Consider the following 23,088-nt stretch of genomic DNA (forward strand, 5'->3'; position numbering starts at 1 on the left):
CATCTTAAATTTCCTCCCACCTTGCAGTGCTTTTCTGTAGTTATAAGACTTACTTTCTCACCTGAATTGCACTCAGTTGTGCCTCCTCCTAATCCTTGCACCATTGACTTCAAGGTTTCTTTTCATAAAAAAATAATTGTGGATTTAATTTTTGAAATTTTCCTAAGTGAAAAAGGAGGCTTTAAAAGCATCTACTGTAGGAATGATACATATTGCACATAAAATCGCATTGCACACACAGCAGTAACATTTTTATGATAAAATAGCAAAGTACATTGTAAAATTAATACAAAATAGCTGAATTGTTATGTCCTTCCACATAACTGAAGGCAAATTTCTTAATAAATCACATATAGCTATAATTCCAGGAGGGAAAATATTTTGTTTTTCTTGAATGGGTGTCTCAGCATTTACCTGGATACCTCTGCAAACAGCACTTGCCTCTCCATATCGTGGCCACTTGCTCTGATTTGACCTTTTTTCCTACATCCATGTTTTTCAAGTTCAAAAAATGGTAAAAAACACATATGTAGATTGATTGCATTAATGGAGAAATCAATCACTTTAAAAAAAACCAAAAACCCAACACCTCTACTTCAGACATAAAACTAAACCTGTTTTAACTAGAATAGTTACCTGCTAAGATGAGTCTGACTAAATTGAGCCTAAGAAAGGCTTAGGCAATGCCCAAACCCTGTCTTTGCAGAAGCTTTTACAGAAAACTGGGGCCTGTTGTGGGTTGCAGGTTTTGACTTGATGTAGGGCTGCAAATACCTGCTGACAGGATGGACACATCTTGCTAGCTAAAAAGTCATGAACTGCCACAGTAAAATTCTAGTTTTTAGAATAAGCTGAAGCATAATGGTTTTACTGTTATTATTCACCTGAATGTTATCCTGACAGCTTTATGTATTGGTGAAAAAATAGAAACAAGGGTATAAACTTTGGATTGATTTTTCTCTTACTGGGGAAAACAGCTTTGCTGGTTGTTTGTTTTTTAATTAAAAACTCTGACTGAAATGGGATTTTCAAACCCACATAACTTTACTTGAAATGCTGTCTCTCATTTTCCAACACATCTGTTGCATAGTGATAGGATGTATACTACTAATCACCTGATAACTCAGGTCTGTATTTACTCAAAAAATAGGGACAGAGAAATCAGTTTCAATGTCAAAGTCAGTAATATTCTTAAAATATTGGCAAAATATATATTTAACAATGTATAAATGAATGACAGTATTTTCTATTTTTTTCCTTCATGAATAAGTCACTGTTTTGAGTCCTAAGTGCCTCTGACTTGGCCAGCAGACATTTATTGACAGTGAGTCATAGTCCGGAGGCTTGAGCACTCCAGTAGAGTGACATTTCAAGTAACAGGGAAAAAAGGTCTGCTGGTCATCATGTGAACAGGGAAAATAGTTGATTTTTCTCTTTTAACACAGAGTTCTTAAAAACTGATTTGCATGCAACCTGGGGAGGTAGCTTTTGGATATGTTGTCCTTTAGCGCACCAAAGAACAAAACCAGACTCAAATTTTTCAAAATTTTAAACCTTTGGCAAAGTTTTAAGTGCAACTGGAAAAGCAAGATATTTTTCTGTGGCATCAGGATTCTTGTACGTGATGATGAGTGACACAGCTAGCGAGAAAAGCATGTCACTGCTGGTTGGGAAGCATCTGCTCTAGTTTCCAACTCTGCTGCTGGATGCATCTGATTATTTTTTTCTCTCTTCTTTCTAGTTCCCCAGATTTTTAAAATTTTTTTGTAATTATGGTAGAATGAAATGTATTTTCATCCAAACAAATGTTGGGAAGTGTTGGCAGAGCTCATGCCTGCACAGAGAGCACATTATGACCACAGGAACAGGCTTTCTTCAAACTTTGCATCATCTCCACTGGACTTACTTGCATGATCTTATCACTTGCTTGGGCGAGAGGACACGTCAGCCGTGCAGGATCCTGCCACTTTGTCGCACCCCCAGCTCCATGCTCATCTCCCCAGCGCCTGGGGACACAGCCCTGTTACCGCCAGCTCTCCTGTCCTACAGCAGCAGCTGTACTGGGGGGGCAACCGCAGGGCAGAAGCTGTATGCTGGGTACCAATGGGAAGGGATTTTGTAAATTTGTAATTATTTAATGAAAAAATTCAGGCTTGCTGAAAAGACAAATCCTCATGCTTCCTTCCACTGGAGCAAATTCAATTCTGTCAGTCTCTGTGGCAGTATCAAGGATCAGGCTCTTCTCCACTGTCTTACAAGCAATGAAGGAAATCACCCAAAAGCTGTGCACCCAAGAGCTGTGCAGAGAGGACGTTTCTTACCCCAAAAATGGAAGTTTCCATTTTTGTGTGCATGTGATTTCAATCTTCTAAAGACCCCAGCTCACCCCCTCCGTGGCTGAGCTCTGGAGCTGCTGTGAGGAACTGAAGGAGTTAATGCCTCAGACATTCATCAACGCGGAAAGCCTCAAGGACAAACTGCGGCCTTTGTGGTTAGTCTAAGGAATGAATTATCTGCCTTGGGAAGCGCAGAGTGTATCCAAGGGTGCGCAGCTCCGCTCCCTTGCTGTTGTGTAGCCAAATTCCCCAGATAAGCCTCAAAGGGAGGAGACATAGACTGAGTAAAACCTTAAGGGTTAATGCCTACACTTTAATTTACAACTATAGCCTTGAAGAAGAGCTAAAAGATTGATATGAGAGAAAACAACTGACACCAGATGGAGCTAATGACTGGATAATTGCCTAAGAAACAAAAACTGAAAAAAAAGGTAAAGGTGGTAGGGGGGGATCCCGACCACCGACTCAGTTGGACAAAAGGGTTAATGCACCCCATTCCCCTCAACACACATGCAGAATGCATGTCGGGGTGATCCGGATTCTTTAACTCCTTCTTTTTCTTTTCTTTTCTTTTCTTTTCTTTTCTTTTCTTTTCTTTTCTTTTCTTTTCTTTTCTTTTCTTTTCTTTTCTTTTCTTTTCTTTTCTTTTCTTTTCTTTTCTTTTCTTTTCTTTTCTTTTCTTTTTTCTTTTCTTTTCTTTTCTCCGCCTTGCCTTGCCTTGCCTTGCCTTGCCTTGCCTTGCCTTGCATGCCTTCCCTTCCCTTCCCTTCCCTTCCCTTCCCTTCCCTTCCCTTCCCTTCCCTTCCCTTCCCTTCCCTTCCCTTCCCTTCCCTTCCCTTCCCTTCCCTTCCCTTCCCTTCCCTTCCCTTCCCTTCCCTTCCCTTCCCTTCCCTTCCCTCGCCTTCGACTTGCCTTGCCTCTCCTCCCCTCCCCTCCCCTCCCCTCCCCTCCCCTCCCCTCCCCTCCCCTCCCCTCCCCTTCCCCTTCCCCTTCCCCTTCCCCTTCCCCTTCCCCTTCCCCTTCCCCTTCCCCTTCTTATAGATTTATCAATAACAGACCACATCACTTATTATCCTTTCCCAAGTTTAAGTTGTTTCTACCACAAGTACAACGTTTTAACCAGTCGTTTGGTGTCATTTCACCTTAATTTAACCCAAGGGGATCATGAAACCTTTACTACTCCCTGGGCTCCTAGTCCAGGTCGCAACAGCTACTGGTCTGTGTCGTGTCTGTCCCCCCCCCGCCCTTCCCATGCCTGGGCTCAGTCCCCTGGCATGCACTACCCCACCTGCCCCCACACAGCCAGAGGACTTCTCCTGGAACCTTGTTTCTGTGAGGTGCCACAGCTCATCTTTGTGAATGCAGATGTTACTGAAGCTGACAGACTCTCTCAGGGCGGTGTACTGGCCTGCTTTGACCCACGTACTGTGGGAGCAGGATTGCATCACTAGAAGGGTGCGTAATCTGTGCCCTGCCAAGCTGCAGAGGGAGGCCAGAGCAATCAGCACAGTGGCTGGAGCCGGGCTAATCGCTCACTTAGATCGAGCCCTTCTCAAGGCCTTCTTAATTGTCTCCCTCTCTGACTGAGATTGCAGAGGAAACAAATCACCAATGTTTTGAAATGTGAAGATTGTTGTCTTAATACCTCACAGCCGGGCTGTGATTTGAGGAAGCTATGCTGCAGTTCTGCTTATTCATTAGGGAGTGCAGCGTGGTGGGGTGTTGGAGGTGGGAACAAGCTTAGGCTCTAAAGATAGCCAGTGCCCCACCATGTGCTATGACACCTACTCAGCAGATTTCTTATTTTCGGTTTGTCTCTGCTCTCGCTGTGAATAATGTTTGCCTTGTGAGGAGTGGGGCTGGCAGAGTAAATGGCCTGTCTGCCACTGGCAGTGCTGCACCCAGAATATGGCATCCAGCTTTGGGGCCCTCCCCAGTTCAAGAGTAATATTAAGCTGCTGGAAAGGTAACAGAGATGGGATACCAAGATGTTCATCAACCTAAAACATATCACTTACAAGAAGATGTTGAGGACTGGCCTTATTTAGTCTGGTGATGGCATGGATAACTAGGAATCTAGTAGCAGTCTACAACTACTTGAAGGGACTTGGAAAGAAAGTGAATTCCAACTCTTCTTCCAGCAGTGATAGATGATGGACACACGTTAAAGTGTCTCAAAGTGGACACTAGGAAAAAAAAATCTCTGATGGGTGGGTAGTACAGCACTGGAACAGGTTGCCCAGAGAGGCTCTGAGCCCTCCATCCCCTGAGGTATTGAAGCTTTGGCTGGTCAAAACCATGGCTGACGCAGTCTTGGTGACCTTCAACAGCAGGGCAGCCCAGCTGACCTCCAGGGTCCCTTCCAACAACACAGTCATGATGGTGAGCAGTTACTGCCTAAATGTATGCTTTTCCTAAGTGTAATTTATGATGCTGATTTCCTCACCAAGTTTGTCTTCAAAACCCAGTTGGAAGTTTCTGCTTTTGGGTTAGATGTGGCCTCACTGGAAATCATGGATGAGACCACGCAGGTTTGGGGACTGCTGGAAATGTTTAACTCAAAGCCACTGTTAGTGAATTCACAAGAAGGTGGGCAAGCACATGGCCTAAAGCTCATCAGATAGCTGGAGTTTATGTCATCTGACTGACTCTAAAACACCCTTGCTTGAGGTGGGACAATGTTTCTGGGCATGTGACAGGTCTTAAATTGACAACCCTCAGCCTTGCTGGCTGGAAACTTGAGACGGAAGGGAGCAAGAGGGATGTTGTTTGATGACTTCAGTTTTTCTGCTCAAAAGCAGTAGGTAGTTTTAAGTCTTCCACTTGTCCTGCCACAATAACCCTTGTGAGAAAGCAAAGCTATGCAGGAAAAAATCCCACCCTGAAAAATGCACCCTGAAAGCACGAGCCAGAAATAAAGCACACAGAGAGGCACTTTCTTTCTTCAATTTAATTGAAGTTACTTAGAAAAATAATCAGGCTTGAATGGCTTTTTTTAAGGAAAGATTCATGAGCAGATCACACTTGTGTTGGCAATGTATAACTTAGCTTTTTTCTTTATTAACAGTATATTTAGGTATGAGGAGATACTTTTCTACAACAAGCCTTCTACTGCATACAAATAGGTTAAAAAAAAAAATCCAACCCCACATCGATGTTAAATTATTCGTACACATTGTATTGTGCATGCATGTAAGAAAATAACACTCTCTGTAACAAGAGTAATAGTAAGGACAGTCCCTTTTTGTACCTGAAAAGTGCAGCAGACTACAGTGGAACCCTAAAACATCTGGGGTCAATTTACTTCTAAAAGCACTTCTGCTTGTGGATTATTAATTCACTTGTTTTACACAGCGCATGGTTCAGGCAGTTTGCACGTTTCTGTGATAATGGACATGGTTTACAAAGAGGCTGAAGTCAGGTGGTGGGGGCACCTCCCACCACCCAGGAGTCCCCACTATGTTCAGATGGGCCAAATCCAGCCTGGCCTCCAGGTTAAGGTGCTTGGGGCCATGTGGGGGGAACAAACCCCTGGCGGTGGGTATCGTGCCAGGTAAGGAGCCGCAAGTGCTGCTGGGCTCAGCGCTAGCCCTGCCAAATGATGGGGAGGCACCAGCTGCTCAGAACTGGGGATCACCGCTCCTCGAGCCCAGCGGCTTTGAGGGGGCTGGGTACAGAGGTGGGGAGCAGGAGCTTCCCTGCTGGGTCCTCTCTGTGCTCACCACTGCTCGACCACAACCAACGCACATCATTCTAAAACAGCAGCTCCCCGAGCAGCCCCACAGGCACAGCTCTATTTTTGCATTTGGCTGTGGCTGCAGTTTTGCCTGTTTGTCTCCTGGGACCAGCTGTGGCCACAGCAGAAACGAACCTGGGATGGAGGCAGAGGTCAGGAGCAGACCAGACCCTCTTCTCTACATGGGAAACCTTGTGAAGAGGTGGGGGCAAAACCAACTCGGTTCCCGGCTGCCCCCGCACTGCAGGTGGCGGCTGCCAGCTCGCTCAGATAAGGAGGAACGACCCTGAACATCCTGTGTGGGTGCAGTGGAAATAAATAGTTTTTGGCTCAGTCAAAACAACACACCCAGTAGACCAAAAAAAGGCTATTCCTTAACATTTGTGGCCCTCCCCTGACCTGGTGAGGGCTTCCTGATCACCATGCAGGACACAGTCATATCCAGCATATCAGCTGTTCATCTCAAACACAGATCTACAGCCCATTCACAGCACCCCAAGACAGACAAAACACACTAGATGGACAGTCCATAGCAGTTCGGGATCAAGGTTTTTAAAAAGCAAGTGACTTCTTTTAAGTACCCACTTAAGTCCACATAAAAGACATCTCAGTGCTGAGCATCCACCCTTAGGGCAGCCCTCTGCGGGGGGAATTTGGGTAATGAACGTGTTTTTCACCTAAAGCTTTTCTATCATAGCTCTCAAATAGGGTTTTTGTGTCTCCAAAGCAAACTAAGAATATTTCAGAACATAAAAACATGGTGGTGACAGAGAAAAGTACAAAAAGAAAGAGGGAAGCATACCCCATTTTTAAAATACTTACTTTCTGAAGCAATTTTTTTCTTAAATGAAAAAATTCACATTACATTCTGTTGGAGGGATTAACAGCTAACTGAAGAGAAAACTGGACTAAAATATGAACACGGTCAGATACAAGACCAAACAAGCACACAAATAGCTTGAGGGAAATATTGGGGGGGGGGGGGGGGGGGGGGGGGCGCGAGAGGGGGAATCTATCCTCAGACAGATTTTTTTTAAAATAAAAACCTTATAACCATTGAACTATGAACGAAAGCAAGCCAGGGCACACTGTGATAGGCACTTGCAACAGCTCCACATACTCTAGGTGACACAAAACTGCTTTCAAGTAAAACACCAGCCAGCGATCAGGAACTCGGAGCTGTCAGGCGCAGACAGACAGCTCTTCACTAGCCACTGGGTCAGTGCTCTGGGTTATAAATAGGACCTGGGTTATGAAAACTGTGGCTGTCCCAGAATGATTGAGAGATTTATTTGTAGGGTATGATAAAAAAATAATGACCTGAATCCTGGCGAAGACCAAATCTAATTGTGAAAGGACTTCAGCTGCTGTTTCTTATGTTAATTTGTTCTTAGCTGAGATTTATTCAGCAACTTATTTTTATAAAATAAGATAGAACCTATTTTTCTTCTTTAACCACATATGTGTCCTGGAGACTAATGTAATTCAGTGGATATTGTCAGCTACTGTACAATACAACATTTTCAGGATCTGGCTCTGATACTGTTAAAACAGCTCTGCCTTCAGCTGAGTTTATTTAAATCTTCACTCATTTCTAGAAGCGTTTGGTCTGATCATAAGATTGACACCGAGGCAAGTTAAAACTCCATTTTAATCGTCAATCAACTTTAAACCAGATTTTAGGTTCCCACAAGTGCTTCAATTTAAGCCTCTGCCTCCTTTTGTCCATCAGCTGGCTGCCGGCGCTGCCGCCTCAGGACGGGACAGCTTGGGGTGGCTACAGACCATTCCGCAGGCAGGTGCCTGCTGCCCACTCAGCCGTACACCTCATCTGCATCAAACTAAAGCCAACATTCATAGAATTCAGTACTTCTGCTCACTAGCTTGCTAACAGACGCACACTGAAATCCCATTTTTCATTATTTATTTGCTGTGAATAGATTACTACTCGCTTGCCCAAAGCAATTGCTCGGTGTGCTATGCCTGGGACAATCTGCCATCCCAACAAGCTGTTAAACTCAAAACAATCATTACTGAGACATTCACCTTAACTAAAAAGGTCATGATCTTACACTAGAGCTGACTTAGATGAAATACTAACCCACTGGAAATTAGAAACAACCCTGTCAATGGTATTTAGGCATCAACTAAGAAAAGACTCCCCATTCCCCCTGGGAAAAAGCCATGAAACCAGCACATAGAAAGATAAGACCTTTTTTTATTGCCTTGCATGCTCAGAGATCAACATGAAGACTTTCTGAATTTTCAAATGACATGCCCACATCCTTTATAGCAACATATCATGACCAGTGTTTTTTGAGCCAATTTGGATTGCCCATCTTAAGATCAGTTAGGGAAGAATGACTCACAGAGGATGGTGCTCCTCCCACCCCCATCCTGGATAGGAACTAAGTGAATGCCAATTAATTGCTTTGGACATCCAAAAATCTCTACAGTCACTTTCAAAATGATGATTTTTTCTGATGGACCATCCACAAATCTGCATCTGTTTGGGCTGGCAGGCTTCAAATTAAAAGACAATGGGACTGGTCATATTCTTGATAAAATCATTAAGCCCAGATTTACAAAAAATTCATCATTTCTCTTCCCAAGGAATACATTCACATTTCTTTCAGTCATGGGTATCTATGAACACCCATGGATATCATGAATCTATCAAAATCTGTTTTATTTTTCCCTTTCAGGGCTAGACAGATTTTTTTAGTATGCTTAAGTGCAATATCACTCTCTGAAGAAATTATTTCCACCACTCTTTTTGAAGTGTGTGGTATCAAGAACCATTCCCTTGTTTACCTGCATCAACGGCTAATGGAAGAATATTATTACCCAGAGACAAACTCAACTGAGGAAAGCACAAAACCAGACTCCTTTTGTCCAAACGTTATCTCTGCTGCTGAAGTGACACCTACCAAGAGACCATGTTTTAAATAAGTATAAATAACATTAATTAGAATTTGAGGAATGCAAGATCAATGAAATTCACCAGAACACAATTAACGTTTTTTTAACAGTGTAGCAGTATTATTCATTTCTACAGCTAGATCGTCACAATCCTGTTACCCTGCAAAGAGAGCTGTCCTTTCTTACAGTTGATTTAAATAATTTTGACTGTGCTGCTCGCAGCATCATTCAAAAAAAGAAAATATTAATTTACAAAATAACCCATTCTCCATATTTATTATGACAAATAAAAATCTTAAATAAAACAGGCTTTCTCTCCCCTCTCTCCCCCCAACCCATCCCTCATTCCAATTTCAGGTAGCTTGGCACTGAGTAATTGAACATTAAAAAATCAAGTTTGTAGACTTCATACAGCTGCGTTTGGTGTTCGGAGCTGATGTTCTGGAAGAACTCTGTGGTCATTTCGTCAGTAGTTCTCGTAGACTTTGCATAGGTGGGGAACTTCAGGTAGTTGCCAACTCCCGCCAGCTGGAGAATGTAATTTGAATCCTCTTCGAGTGTTTCGTACTTTCCTATGAGGTCGTAGTGGATGTGGCAAGGGTGGCAGAGGGAGTACACAGTCTGCCAGTGCTCGTTGAAGGGCTCCTCTCTTTGGGTGTGCGGGTCGATGAGATACGCCACAAACTCTTCAAATTTCACATCATCACCTTTACGCAGAGCTTCCTGGGTTGCGTTTTTCCTCTGGCGCCTCACAATTTTGGTGCCGTATCGCTTGTGGAAGGACGTGTTGTACTTCTGGGTGAACTTGTTCCTGTAGGCTGACACCAGTCTCTCAAAAGGCTCACGAACAAAGAGGAACTTCATGTAGTTTTTCAAGCGGTGGTTGATCTCTGGGATGCTGTACTGGTTGAGAGTCTTCAAGTTCGAAGACACGTGGGCTTCATTGGCTGGGATTTCCATTGGATCGCTGTACTTGCCTCTTCCCGTCAAAACCATCATGACTCTCTTCCAGTTTGTGCAGGCCACTTTGGGAACATAGCAATAGATCATTTCATGATCTTCATCCACAACCAGGTGTTTGAGGTCATTGGGCGTCAGCACACGGCGCTTTCTGTTAGATACACTGTTTGCTCGGCACGTGTCTGTCACTTGGTCTCGTCTAATCTGATGAAGAATTGCTGTGTTGGACAACTGCAAAGAAAGCACAGGCACTGGTAAGTCAAGTGGCTGGGAAACTCTTACTGCCTTTTTGCTTCTTATACAAATTCATAGAAAAGTAGATTACTGCCTGTATAGAACAGTTCATTATGTGGCTGAGTAAAATTGTTCCTGTGCTAGAAAATAAACTCTTTTTCGTCTCCAAACTTCCTGATACCTGCTGCTTAAATGTTGTTCACAAAGTGACCAGGACTTTGCTTTGAAGTCAACACAAAGGAGGACAAATGCTCACACAGCCTGGTGGCAATCCTGAGATGTGATCACTGCTTTTCTTAATCCTGGAACACAGATCTCTGCTCCACTCACACCCATCCCACGGCTACAGCAGTGCTGGACCCTGCCTGACCTTTTGCTGCTGAGATGGGGAAGGAAAACACCAGAGCTGGAAAATTTGTCAAAATGAAAACAGTATGCGCTCTTATTGCTGATATCTTTTATGCTAGAGAATTTAATAATCATGGCCCATTTCTTAGCTATGACCTTGGCAGAAGAAATTAAGCCCATGATGATTTCTGCTACTCCCCAAGGGGAACATTCACTCAGATGTGATTTCTTGAGGAGCAGAGAGAATATTAACTGTAAATCTGCCTCTCTGCTAAAGCCATATTGACAGAGAAGGGAAGAGCGTGTGGCCTTCTAACACACACAGCACTATGTTCCCCTGTAGCCCTTTATTATTTTGTTAATAGCACCCAAACTTTCTACTATTACTGCTACTGGATGCTTTGGAGCGGTTGCAATTTGTCTCTGGGGGGACCCACACGGCAGCTGTGCAGAGATGGCCACTCTCTCACCACCAGCCACCTCCTGCCTAGACTGTGTCCAGCGACAACAGCGAGAGCTTCTGCTAAGGCAGGTAATGAGCTCCTCTGGGAAACGGAGAATATTAGCCCAAGCAAAGGACCATGCCGATGCAGGGCTCCTGTGTTTGGTTATTCAGAGCCACCTAAGGTGTTTCTGCATGGCACAACGTTTTGCTGTGCAGCCCTATCCTCCCTGCTACAAATGCCTTTTTACATATTCTGAATAACTTGCATCAAAGCAACAGGGGGAAGGTTTTGGTAATGTTATTTACATTTACTTAACACCACTTACCTGTGGATTTCGAAGACCCTCACGCTCAGCAATTAGTTTAGCCTCAAAGCCAAGTATTAAGGCAAGTATTGACCTTCCTATTTGATAGGCAAGGAAGTCTGAGATTTCTTCTTGTGCACTGAGTCTTTCAAAAGTGTTTATCTGATACCTTCTAGTTAGGTTAACATGAATCACAGGACACTTCAGTGAAGCAGTTGAGGCAATGTAGATTGTATACATCTGCTATGGGGGTGCCTTTGGTTATAGGGTTCTTTCCCCTTGCCAGTATAATACCCTTGGCAAATGGTTTTGCACCAGCTTGGCGGTTCATACTGAACCTCCAAGTTCCTGAAGTCATGTGTCAAATCTCTGCTTTCAATACCAGTAGTTAGCCATGACGCATATTAAAAAACCCCTCAAAGAACAGGATCCAAATGCACTTTAGAGGCAAAACCCAAACCAAATCCTGAGATGGGATCAAGCTGGTTGTAGGATTTCTAAGCTTTGGAGGGAAAGGAAATAGAAATAGTATTGATACAGAGAAGCCCTAAAAGCCCAGTTTTCACCCACCCAAGGGCCAGCAAAAGTTTTTGCAACACATGAGCAGCAGAGACTCTCCCTCCCTCTGAGCTGCAGTGAGTTGCAGAGGAATGTTCTTGTGGGATGGGCAACACCAAGGGCTGGTGCACCTCAGACTTGGGCAGGAGGATTTTTTCTTCACGACAGCATTTATATGCCAAGCCTGGGACCTCTGTATTTTGTACAGTGCCACCCACCACTTCTCCTCTGAATTCCTTGATGCTTTCCTCATCTCATCTCTTTAGTCCCTTTGTTCAGTAAAATGTTGGCTAATCGTTAAAACACGCAATAGTCCAATGCAGCTCCTTCAGACAGGTTGGCTCGTCTGTCTTTTGTGCGTGTGTGGTATCCCCCTGAATACCTCCCAGGTGCGCTTCAAGGGCAGTTTTGTGTTATAGTTGAGGAGATGAGAAGCCAGATGTGAAATGTGCTTCATGTTTCCTAGGAAAACTAACTGGCAGGGAGTTTCCAAAGTAAGATGTTAGAAAGCAGTTGTCAAGGACCACACAGATTTTAGAAGAAAATTACTTTTTCTGTTAAAAAAAAAAAAAAGTTCCTATTTCAATTTCTGCTGTCCTCAGAGAGCAGAACTAATGGTCAGCTCTATACTGGTTAAAGTTACCAGTGAATAATTTCCAAAGAACAAAACAAAACCCTATGCAAATACACAGGCATACAAATTCTCCTCTTCAGATAGATAAAATGCTGAAATCTCTCCTGTTGCAGATTTTCATCAATATCATACAGCACAGTACTGCTGTTTCCCTCCAGTTCTATATTAAAAAAAAAAAAAAGACTGAATATACTGCTACATTACAATATGTTAATGCACGGTATTTGCTTTTCTGGTGCTGTTTTTGGGATAAATACAGAATTAAGTGGATGAGGTTCTATGGCCTGTATGAGATAGAAGGTCAGATTTGATAATCTAATGGTTGCTTCAGACCCTAATCTGCAGATGAATCTTTGTGGAGCTGTGCTTTGCTCCTGATTTCATTCCTACATCAATAGGCTAAGCACTTCTTCACCATACATTAACATTAATGAGATTTTCAGGCATTCGGAGTAAGGGTAAAATGCAGCCTTAGTATTTGCAATTGCAAATGAGATTGTACTACATTAAATTCACTTAAAAAATGATACTTGTGCATTTTGAAGTGGTACCTGTCTCCCACTCTTTTTAACGTGGAAGAAATATGAAGAAATGGCATACAAGTTTGGTCAGCTACATTTACTAAGTATACACCAACACCCCAGGGTCAGCTCTGCACGTGCTCTGGTCTGTCTGGTGGCACACAGAACACATTAAATATCAGTGTAACACTAGAAGAGTATTGTCCTATTCTCATAAACTACAGTACCATTTGGTATGGCTGATGGATGAAGGATCATGTAGGAAATACAGTTTTGAAAGCTCTACTTTTTTTTTTTTCTCTCCTCATACTGACTTCAGCTTATTTAAAAAAAGGCCAATTTAGAACTATGTCAACTGTATCAAAACCCATTTTCTCTGCAGCTGACACACCTGATGCACCCTGGAAGAGCTGTTTCCCCCAGAGAAGCAGCATCCTGCTGGCTCTCCTTGAGGTTTAACGGTAACAGCCCTCTTGCTGAAGGAGTAGGCAACATGAAAGCCACACTTGCATTGCACTAGTGAGAAGTCGGGCAAGGCACCGGAGAACCTTTAATGGAGCTCCTGCAGAACCACCAAACTCTTTCTTGTAAGCTGCAAACCACAGAGGATGTGCTCCATGGTCCCCAGAGCCTACAGCACCATGCGAGTTAATCATAACATCATTTTTCAATTCGATATTTTGAAATTATATATTAACACGGAGTTATCTGACACTAATATGGTTCCTCCGAATTTTAAGTTACAGGCAAGGCTTTTAAGCCACATAATAATTCCACTCCTGAAGCTGGTGAGGGGAACGGGGAGAAGAGTAAGATTACATGAGACTGGAACTACATTCATTTAAACTAGAGGTCCATTTGGCCAGTGAAAATGTGCTCACAACTAATGAGGAAAATACACCCTACAGATTTAAGCAGCCAGAGATAAGATCCAAGGGACAGGTATCTTTAAACCCATGGATGGTAAAGGGCAAGCCAAACAATTAGGGCCATGGACTGTCTTCCCCCAACGCTATTATAGATGTGGCTACTGCGGAGTTGTGAGAGTGCAGCTGCTGCCTGGACACCGACTGCTGCATCGATGGTCATTACCAGAGGTCCCTGCTGATCCCTCAGTTCAAGAAGCCACAATAAGTAATGGCCTAAATCCACCCCACTTTGGGAGAGGGCACTCTTAAGCAAGCTCTGAGAGCAGCATGGGGATGGTGATAAAGCTATTGCTCAGGTCTGTCCTCTGACAGTTCAACTTGGACTTCAGCTGGGCATTAAAGGTTTTGGGAAGACATCCGATAAAAGCATGCATTCTTTCCTGAAAGGACTGACAACACCGTAGATGCACTTGATGATGCGTTTTTTTCCTGCAGAAGTTGTAAAAGGGGACAGAGAAGAAGGGGACGTCAAGATCAAAGTTTTTCTTCCTTTTCTGATGCAGCAACCGAGTTGAACAGGGAGGCAGCATGAGCAGCGGGAGAATCCCACGCTCAGCAGCATTTAAAAAAAGAAGAAAAGAAAAAAAAGTAGTCTGGAGACACTGATCCCAGAAGCTTCTCATCTCCATCAGTCCCAAACTAACAACGAGGGAGGAAAGCAAAGTCCAGCACACTCTGCTCATGTGGATGTCTTCCGTACAGCTGGGGGGGCAGGTAGTGCACTGGAGAACATACTGACCAGAAATATATATACTGACCAACTGACAATCATCAACCCACGGCATGCAAAGGTTATTCAAGGTAAATCACAGTAATGAGATAGGAGGTATTTTCTTCTGGTTATTTAGGCACAGCAGGATAAAATAATCTTTGAGGGCCTTTCTAAGCTTGATGGTCAAGGTGCAAGTTCAGATTTAAACACAGGACATCTTTAATTTTTTTTTTTTTCTAAATATAGTAGTGTACTGCAAACTAGGAGCAGAGATCAATCAAGTTCACAGGTACCTGCACTGAAAGCACTTTTAAAATAGAAGGACAGAAATACCTAAGTGTCACTCAAGAAAAACATTCATTAAATTTTGTCTCGCTATAAAAAATTAGTGTGCAGAGAAGTATCCCCCACACTTATAAGGCAGAGTTTTGAACTATGTGAGTTGTCACGGCATCCCCCTTACCTGTGGTCCAAGCAGCTATCAATCAAAATCAGCTGCATGTCTGCTGAACACCCAGTTGGGTCTATTCAGTAGCACTGTTAAGCTTAGCATAAACCAGTGCTCATCTCCACCAAATTCTTCTTAATGGTATTTGTTTATAAGGTGTGTGCAGCAGACTCATATTCCATTGAAAACAAGGTCTTCAAGTGAGAAGTGTCAGATAGACTAACCATAGGTGGCACTAACAGTCCTAGTTATGTGACATCGAGAGAGACTAGTATTTCAGTTGGCTAAAATCTCTCAGGTATTATTAGCTCTCCTTCCCCCAGCCCACCAACCACACCATCCGAGTTCTAAGAGGTGTCTGTTATTCAATATGTAGAATGTTTCTCGGTATTATTTATATTTTACCAAATGCTTAAGGGTTTTTTTTTTTTGAGCATAAGGTTACATGCAAGCACGTTTCCAATCCTGTTTTCACATAAAAAGTGTGAATAAGATTCCTGCAACCTCGATGGACAGCCTTGAAGTTACAAATGTATTTTAGACTATTTTAATACTTGGCTTTTACAATTTGCATCCATAGCTACCCTACTTGGTGATACATCTACACACTAAATTCTAGGCTGTTTTCTTAAAAACGTTCAGCATTAGACAATAAAGGGGAACTAGCAATTTTTCATATTCCAACAGTCCAAGCATAAGCACTTCTCAAATCATCACAAATAATTATTACCCTTTGCAGATTTCTACAGACGACAGTCAGACAATTATAGCTGTATGAATCAAAACACCAAAACTAAATGAACAATTGCATTTTACATAAAGGGATTTTATTAAACTGACCTGGACTGCAATCATTTTTTTAAGTAATAGCTTTGCAACATTTCATACTTTGATTTATTTCACATTTCATAGCATATTATTGTTGACTTAACTCTTTCAAAAATTTCCAGCAGTCAAATGAGAACCCCACCAAAAACCTCAATTAATATTTGTTCAGAGTCCTATACAGCAGACTAGAAAGCACATCGTGTGTACTGGGGATGGAAATGCTTAATATCTTCCCTGACAACTCGTGGACAGACAAACTGGAATATAAATTTGCTATGAAAATGTCTCTACAGAGTGTCTGGATAATAGAAGATAATAAAACTAATACTAACTTAGAAGCATTTTCACTAAGTGGCAAAATTTTAGAGACAAATTATATCCTCTGAAGGAAACTCTTGAGATGTTACAAAGCTGCTTTCTTTTCTCCATTTCATGCATTGAACTTATTGCCCCACAGAGAAGATAAGGCTGAATACACTTTTTCAATTCTCTGTATTGCAACCCAAGATAACCACACCATTTTCAGTTCCCACTGTATGGAATGCACCAGCACTATGAAAGGAAGGATCAAAGCTGTTGAGAGTAAAACAGTCATACACAGTAGCTGCTAGCACTGTATTGTTAAAAATCCTAAATTGCTTCACACATTTCCTCCTTCTTCTTCCTATGCACATTACCAACTTTGTCCGTGTGCGTCTGTGCATGCACATAGAAGGGAAGGCTGAAATAATTCAGCAGTTGAATTACTTTGGGTCCAGAGGTTACAATTATTTGAATAATGACACACCCCAAACCCTCATCAACTTTGGAATTCACTCTTCTTTGTCCAGGTACATGATTTGGGTGCTAGAAAAGAAACAACATTAAAGCAGTCAAAATCCAGCAGCAAACACGCAGGCAACTGCAGATGCTGATGCTTTCCTGGGAAAACTTCACAACTAGGTCATTAAGTATTGGCCTTTTGTCTTGAAGAGAAAGTAAAGTACCACAGCGAACCTAAATGATGCAAAAATCTCCTTGAAAAAAATCACAGACTCACACCAAGTGACACCAGCTGTATGTTAAAACCAGCTTTTTTAACATTCTAAGACTCTGTCACACAATAAAGAATGGATTCAGGAAGGAAAGAGAGCGCCCCCCTTCTAAATGCCACCTTCTCCTGTATAATCCCAAACATCTTTGGTCTTTGGAAGCCTATCCATTCCAATTTTCCCTGCTAGAAACTATTTGGTGACAGGATTATTTGGTGTCAGGACTTATTTTGGTGTCAGGACTATGTAGGGTCTGGGGCTAATAAGATGAATGTATACATCCTGTAAAATATCTCCTCTGAACAAGGAGATGGAGAAGCTGGAAGTCCCCAGGAAGACCAGGCAGAAAGACCTATGGCCTGGCCACGCAGGTGGTAAAGGACGCGCCACTGTGTGTTGCTGTTCTGAAGCTCTGGGGGAATCCTACAAACAGAGGGCAGGCAAAATTGAAGTGACCAAGTTTGAGTGCAATACACACGAGAGGTAAGAGATCATCAGGAAGGCTGGAGGAGCCTCAAGCTGGGAATATTTAAAGCAAAAAATCTTCATGCCAGTGGGTTTCTTGTGATTTAATTTATAGAAGACAAGTCTGGAGCCTTGTGTTGCGTGTACAAAGAACACTTTGCATCGTCTTTCCAGTGGCTGACGCTGGCTGTCGGAAGGGAGGGAGAGAAGGGGAATTTGGCAGATGGCCACTCCTTTTTTTTTCCCTCACAGCAAAAAGAAGCAGATGAAATCCTGGGCCAGGATCTCAGCTGCTGTGACAGTGTGAGGGGGACGGAGCTCCGCTGCCTTCCTGTGGCGGAGGCTCCACTGCCAGGAGCCCGACTGTCCCGCACCGCCGAAGCGGTTCGCCACCGCTTTGACAGAAAACGATGGAGCATGATGAATTTATCCGCTCCTGGCTCATTCTTTAAGTGCAGCCATAAATCACTGTTTGTATTAAAAAGCTGAAAGGTCTGGCTATCCTATGAATTTAATTTTAAAATGAAAACTTTCTGGCCTTTCCCCTTCAACACATGCACACACATGTGATGGCTAGAGCTGAGCTCACACTCTCTGGACCCGTGCATGTAACCTGTAACACACAAGGACACAACCAAGGTCTTTCTAATCCCTTCCTCGACCCAGGCATGGATGTTTCACCTCTACACTACAATCACTGGCCACTCAAAGCTGCCTCAAGTAGCCCTCAGGAGTCCCTACCTATCATCACCTTCGATGGGCTTAATTACGCTAACGGTAGATTAACAGACATACAGTGGCAAGGAGTGAGTTTGCTCTCATGTGGGTGGGGACAGGGAGTGGGGACCTGGTAGTGGGACACAACAGCAGGCCACATCTGAGAGTACGAGAGGCTGCACTTGATCTTCTCAGCTAAGGGGAGACTGCACCTGGTCTCACCTGGGAAAGCCCCTTCCTGAGGATACGCTACTGCTGGCTGCAGCTGCTTGGGACAGGGCCAGGTTTGTAGAACTGCCTCCAAGTCACCAGGGATTGTAGACAGTGTCAAAGGGACTTCGACTGTTTATCTCATGACTCCCAGGTTGCAATCAAGGCATAGATGAATCACAAACTGGGACAACCCAAGCCTGAGGCCAAGCACATGCGTTGGAAAGGTGGAAGCCAAGGAAGTGACCTGTAGCTGCTGTACTGTGCTATTACATCTCTACTGTGGGAGCTGTAGATGTGGTTTTCAAGGACAGGCTTGAGAATTGTTTAGGAAAAAACATGCCATGGACATCTGTAAATGGTGTACCAGGAGGAGCACTGGGCTGGGGATGCATGGAGTCAGCCAGGGTGGAGCTGGGAGTAGCCCTTAAAAAACAGAATAAGAAACTTAATTTTAACATAGCTGGCATGTAGGAGACAATGGAAAAACTGACATTTATTTCTCTGTTGCAAGAAGTTGTGGTAGTAGGGGTGAGATGAACTGGGTGGAGGTGGGAAACAGGATGAAGTAGATACGTAAATACGAAAACACATAAGAAGCTCCACAAGGAGGAAGGAAATAATCTTCAGCCTGGACTCACCATGGTTAGGACAAGCAGTAATAAAGCTAAACAAGAGAGTCTTGGTGTGAATGTAGTAAAAATCCCCACAGAAAAGATAAGATATGTCTCTGCTAAAATGGAGTTAGGAACCTCCAGCACTGGGAACCTCCACCTGCTCAAGAAGGTGTCAGAGGGACCCAAATGATCCTACCATGCAGGCAGGTGTCTCTCTGCAGGTCCTTCAAGCTTCATGAACCTGGGACGGTGGCTTCTGGAAGCTAAGCTCACTGTTGCAAACCTAGATATTTTACACGCTTCAGGAGCAAGGCTTTCAGCAAATACCGCAGAACCACACAGGCAGAGAGGCCAGTCAGCGCTTTGAATGAAACCTCCCTCAGGAAAAGGCAACAACATCAAACTATGGGGTGGGCAGAGACCAGACAGGAGCTCAGACACCACCACGACAGACACTGTGCCAGACCCCGCACAGGACACGGTGGAGGAGATGTAGGAGGTCTGAACGCCTGGAGTTGCCTGGGACACACGTGCCTCACTCACCCTGGCAGCTCTGACCTTGCAGCCGAAGTTAATGGATTTCTCGGTAATACAAATCCTCCTCCTGTACCTCTGGGTTGCAGCTTAGGTGACACACAGTCAAGTAGAAATACTTATTTTCTTCTCAGCAGGATATCTGCTATTTTAACTGAATACAATTTACTCAGTCCCATGCTAAATCAGGGTAATACGTTTCCAATTTTTAACTCAGCGTGGAACACACCAATATTGCTCCAAAGCTTTTGAAACACAAATAGGAAAAACAGAAGATAGTTGCTGCATAGCTGGTTTCTTTACATGTAATTCACAGGCTTTAGCAACCTGCTCAAGGAGAAGGGAACCCTGTAATTATGCGTCTAGCCATGTTGAGTCCCTGTCCCCCATGAACAAGGCAGGAGTTGCACGTGGGATGCTGCGGGATGTCCTCTTCTCACATCTCCGAGTAGTTCAGGTGAATGCTGCTCCTGTGAGCCAGGGATACAGGCTCATGACCCAGCAAGAAATGCCGTGCTGTTTTTTTAAGGTAAGATGCTGGAAGTAGGAATGACCATGCCCGACAGTGTATAACCCTGCTGTCAGCTCTTCCCCATGAAGCTCGCTTGCTGTCTGGACGGCACAAGGGCCCGGAGGAGGTGGGGAAGAGAGAGCTGATCTCACTCCCCAGCAGTTTGGTGGCAGGAACAAGAACAGATTTCATCTCCTATCACAGTATGACTTTTTTCTTGTCAGGATTTGAATGAATTCATCCGGACACAGACTGGCAAAATACCTCAATCCTTTGGATAATGGATTTTCTTCTCCTCAACTAAATGATTACAAATTAACATTGAGTTTCTTTTACTTCCCCTTTGTGAGGTTATATTTTGCTCAGACTAAACCTTGCTGTTCCAAGGTAACTTTTCCTGGTGCATTTGTCCATGCTGCTTACAGAAGGCAACTAACCAGGTTTGCTCATTCTCCACAGCCTTAATGACAGTTACCTGGAAACTTTTCACCTTTCTGCTGCTGGACAAAAAGAATTAGATGATCTCCTGCTTGAAAAGACAAAAGGCTTTTTCTATTAAAATGCTAGCATCCATTGATAATCTTAATTACAACAGGCTTCCCAGGAAACCTGCCATGGAATGAAGTAATACAGAAATAAGATTCCGGAGTAACATGGAAAACCTGTTTCATCAATAGCTTTCTAGGTCTGATTTCTTCTACCTTGAGGTAAATACCAGTGACTCCAACCCTGAGGGATGCTCAGCCCCAAACAAGCCAGCAGCAGTCATTTAGTCCAAGCCTAACGCTGTCAGGATTGGGCCCAAAGAGGGACCAAAGCAAAAGATTGAAGATGCACATGACACAGGAGAGGGATTTGTCTGCTTTTTCAATATTTTCTGATTTTGTTAAATAAACAGATGTTTCAGTCTTTGTGCACCAAAAGAAACTCACTGCCAGTAGCCGACCACAAATGACTCCACCACAGGCTTCTCTGGGAAGCAAAGGGCAACTGCATAAGGCTGCCCTCTCTGTTGGCCACCAATGTCTCTTCCTGAATGCCAGCGTGCTCCATCCACTGTGCCAGCTCTACACAGACAACAACATCCAACACTGTGGATCTGACCACCAGGCCCTCGCAGGAAACTTCCCGTCTCCCTGGGTCCCTCTAAATTGCAGCAGGGGAGACCTCAGCACAGCAATAAAATAACAGAAAACATGCCTAGGTAATCTTCTTTAAATCCTGACAAACCTAAAAGTGTCTTGGTTGTATTTTTAAGCATCTGACTTGCCACATTAAGCCTTCTTGTCTCAAAGCATGAGGGCAATGTTAGAAGTAACTTTCATCAGCAATTTAAGACAACTGGAAGGTACAATTATTAGCACGATGCCTTGTTAATTTTCCTCATCTCTACAGCTGTGTTTACTGTGGTTTCTAAGGGTTCTCTGTCTCATCTAATAACAGATCCATTTAGGGACTGCATACTAAATGTTAACTTACAATGGAGGAACAAATTCTTAGTATTTCTTTAAATGGCAGCTATTTTACTGAAACTGTTCCCTCAGCTACACCCTGAAAGAAACTGCACATCATCTTTCTTCCCCTTTTTTTAAATGCTCATTCTTTTTTAAACTTCCCAAAGAAAACAAGCAGAAAAGGCCACTCTGAGCTCTTGCTTTTGGGATCCTTCTGCGGCTGCAGCCAAGCTCTGTCTCCTTGAACTCTGCTCCTTTCACAGATGCTGAACGTGCGCCAGCCTCTCATCAGTTCCCTCTCTATCTGGTGAAAGGGCTGGCTCCCTCTTCGCTGCCCTCGTATCCTTGTCATCTGCCTTGTCCCACCTGCAGCTTGAGCATGCCAGAAAAGATCAGAAGAAAAAGGAGCTCCAGGACAGCATTTTCAGCTAGCTCTTGCTCTGCATGCAAAATCCCCCAAAGTGGGTCCTTGCTGTTCCTGAGCTGACTGCAGCGCGCTCATGGCATGTGTGAGCGTGGAGGGCACCAAAAGATCGGGAAGATATCCCCTCTCCCCGAGCAGCAGGGCAAGGCGAGTGGCGGAGAGGTGCCAACCCGCGGCCCTCCAGCCCGAAGGGACACGGTTGGACAGCCAGGAGTGAGGCGAGGCATTCAGCTGCGTGGGAGAGGGGAGCCAAGAGTGCACACTCGATGGAAATGAGCCCTCTCCTGCGCGGCGGGGAACAGGACGGCTCTGTCCTGCACACAGGGCCAGCGCTGTTCCACCTCCCAGGGGGCTCCTCACGAGGCAGAGGGATGCGCTTTGCCTTAAGCTGCTCACACAAGCAGCTTCCCCTCAGCACAGGTAAAATGCAGAGCAGTTTACACCCACTGTGCTGCTTTTTCGTATTACGGCCTTGGAAATGTACTTACGGGGAACTGACTGCTCGGCTATCAATACCTCCAGCTACCACTGGCTTCTGCCTGCCTACCCTTACCAGCCTGTTACTGTTCTCAGGGCTTTTTATTTTTATAAGCTGCTTATTTTCTCTTTGACTAACAAATAATGTTAGTAAGCTGGGTGGGAATACATACATCTCCCTACACACATACACACACATATATACATCCCTGCCCACACCCAATGGTAAGCACCCTGATGGCACACCAGTTTATGGGGGTCACAGACCAGGGCACATGGGTGCTTCCAGACAGTACCAAAGAACTGAAAGACAGTCTCCTGCCTAAGTAGGTGGGACTGAAAAAATTCAGTAGCACAGGGGAGGGAAAGCATGCACTGCTGCCGGTCTTGCTTAGTAGGGTGGTCTGAGAAGCATCCATGGTACCCTCAGCCAGTCAGTACCTGGAACCACTGTCACCTCTCTGACAATTTCAATCAAGGCAGCAGAGGCACCTGATGACTCCTGAGAAGCACTGGGAGTTGATGCTGTTCTAGTTTACTGAACAGAGGTTGTCCTTCTCCAGAGCTGCTAGGTGACATGGATTTAGGAGCAGGGAAAAGTGACAAGTTCACATAGTGCGGGAAGAGCTGATATTCCTGACAGATGAAGTAAACCTAAATTACAGTTTCCAGCTAAGAGAGCTGTCATTTTAGATTCTCTATGCAGTAACTTCCACCCACTGGATCTATGGC

General features: G+C 44.0%; 1 protein-coding gene across 2 annotated transcripts in view; it reads right to left on the reverse strand.

Moving 5' to 3' along the window:
• Positions 1 to 5,267: 5,267 nt before the first annotated feature.
• CHST11 (carbohydrate sulfotransferase 11) overlaps positions 5,268 to 23,088 on the reverse strand; it is a 178,809-nt gene continuing 160,988 nt past the window's right edge. For both annotated transcript variants that reach the window (XM_074825902.1, XM_074825903.1), the window contains exon 3: positions 5,268 to 10,185. In XM_074825902.1, the coding sequence (XP_074682003.1) occupies positions 9,337 to 10,185 (849 nt within the window). In that variant the 3' untranslated portion in view covers positions 5,268 to 9,336. The remainder of the gene's footprint in view (positions 10,186 to 23,088) is intronic.

This window comes from Strix aluco, chromosome 5 (genome assembly GCF_031877795.1).
Source record: "Strix aluco isolate bStrAlu1 chromosome 5, bStrAlu1.hap1, whole genome shotgun sequence".
Classification (NCBI taxonomy): Eukaryota; Metazoa; Chordata; class Aves; order Strigiformes; family Strigidae; genus Strix; species Strix aluco.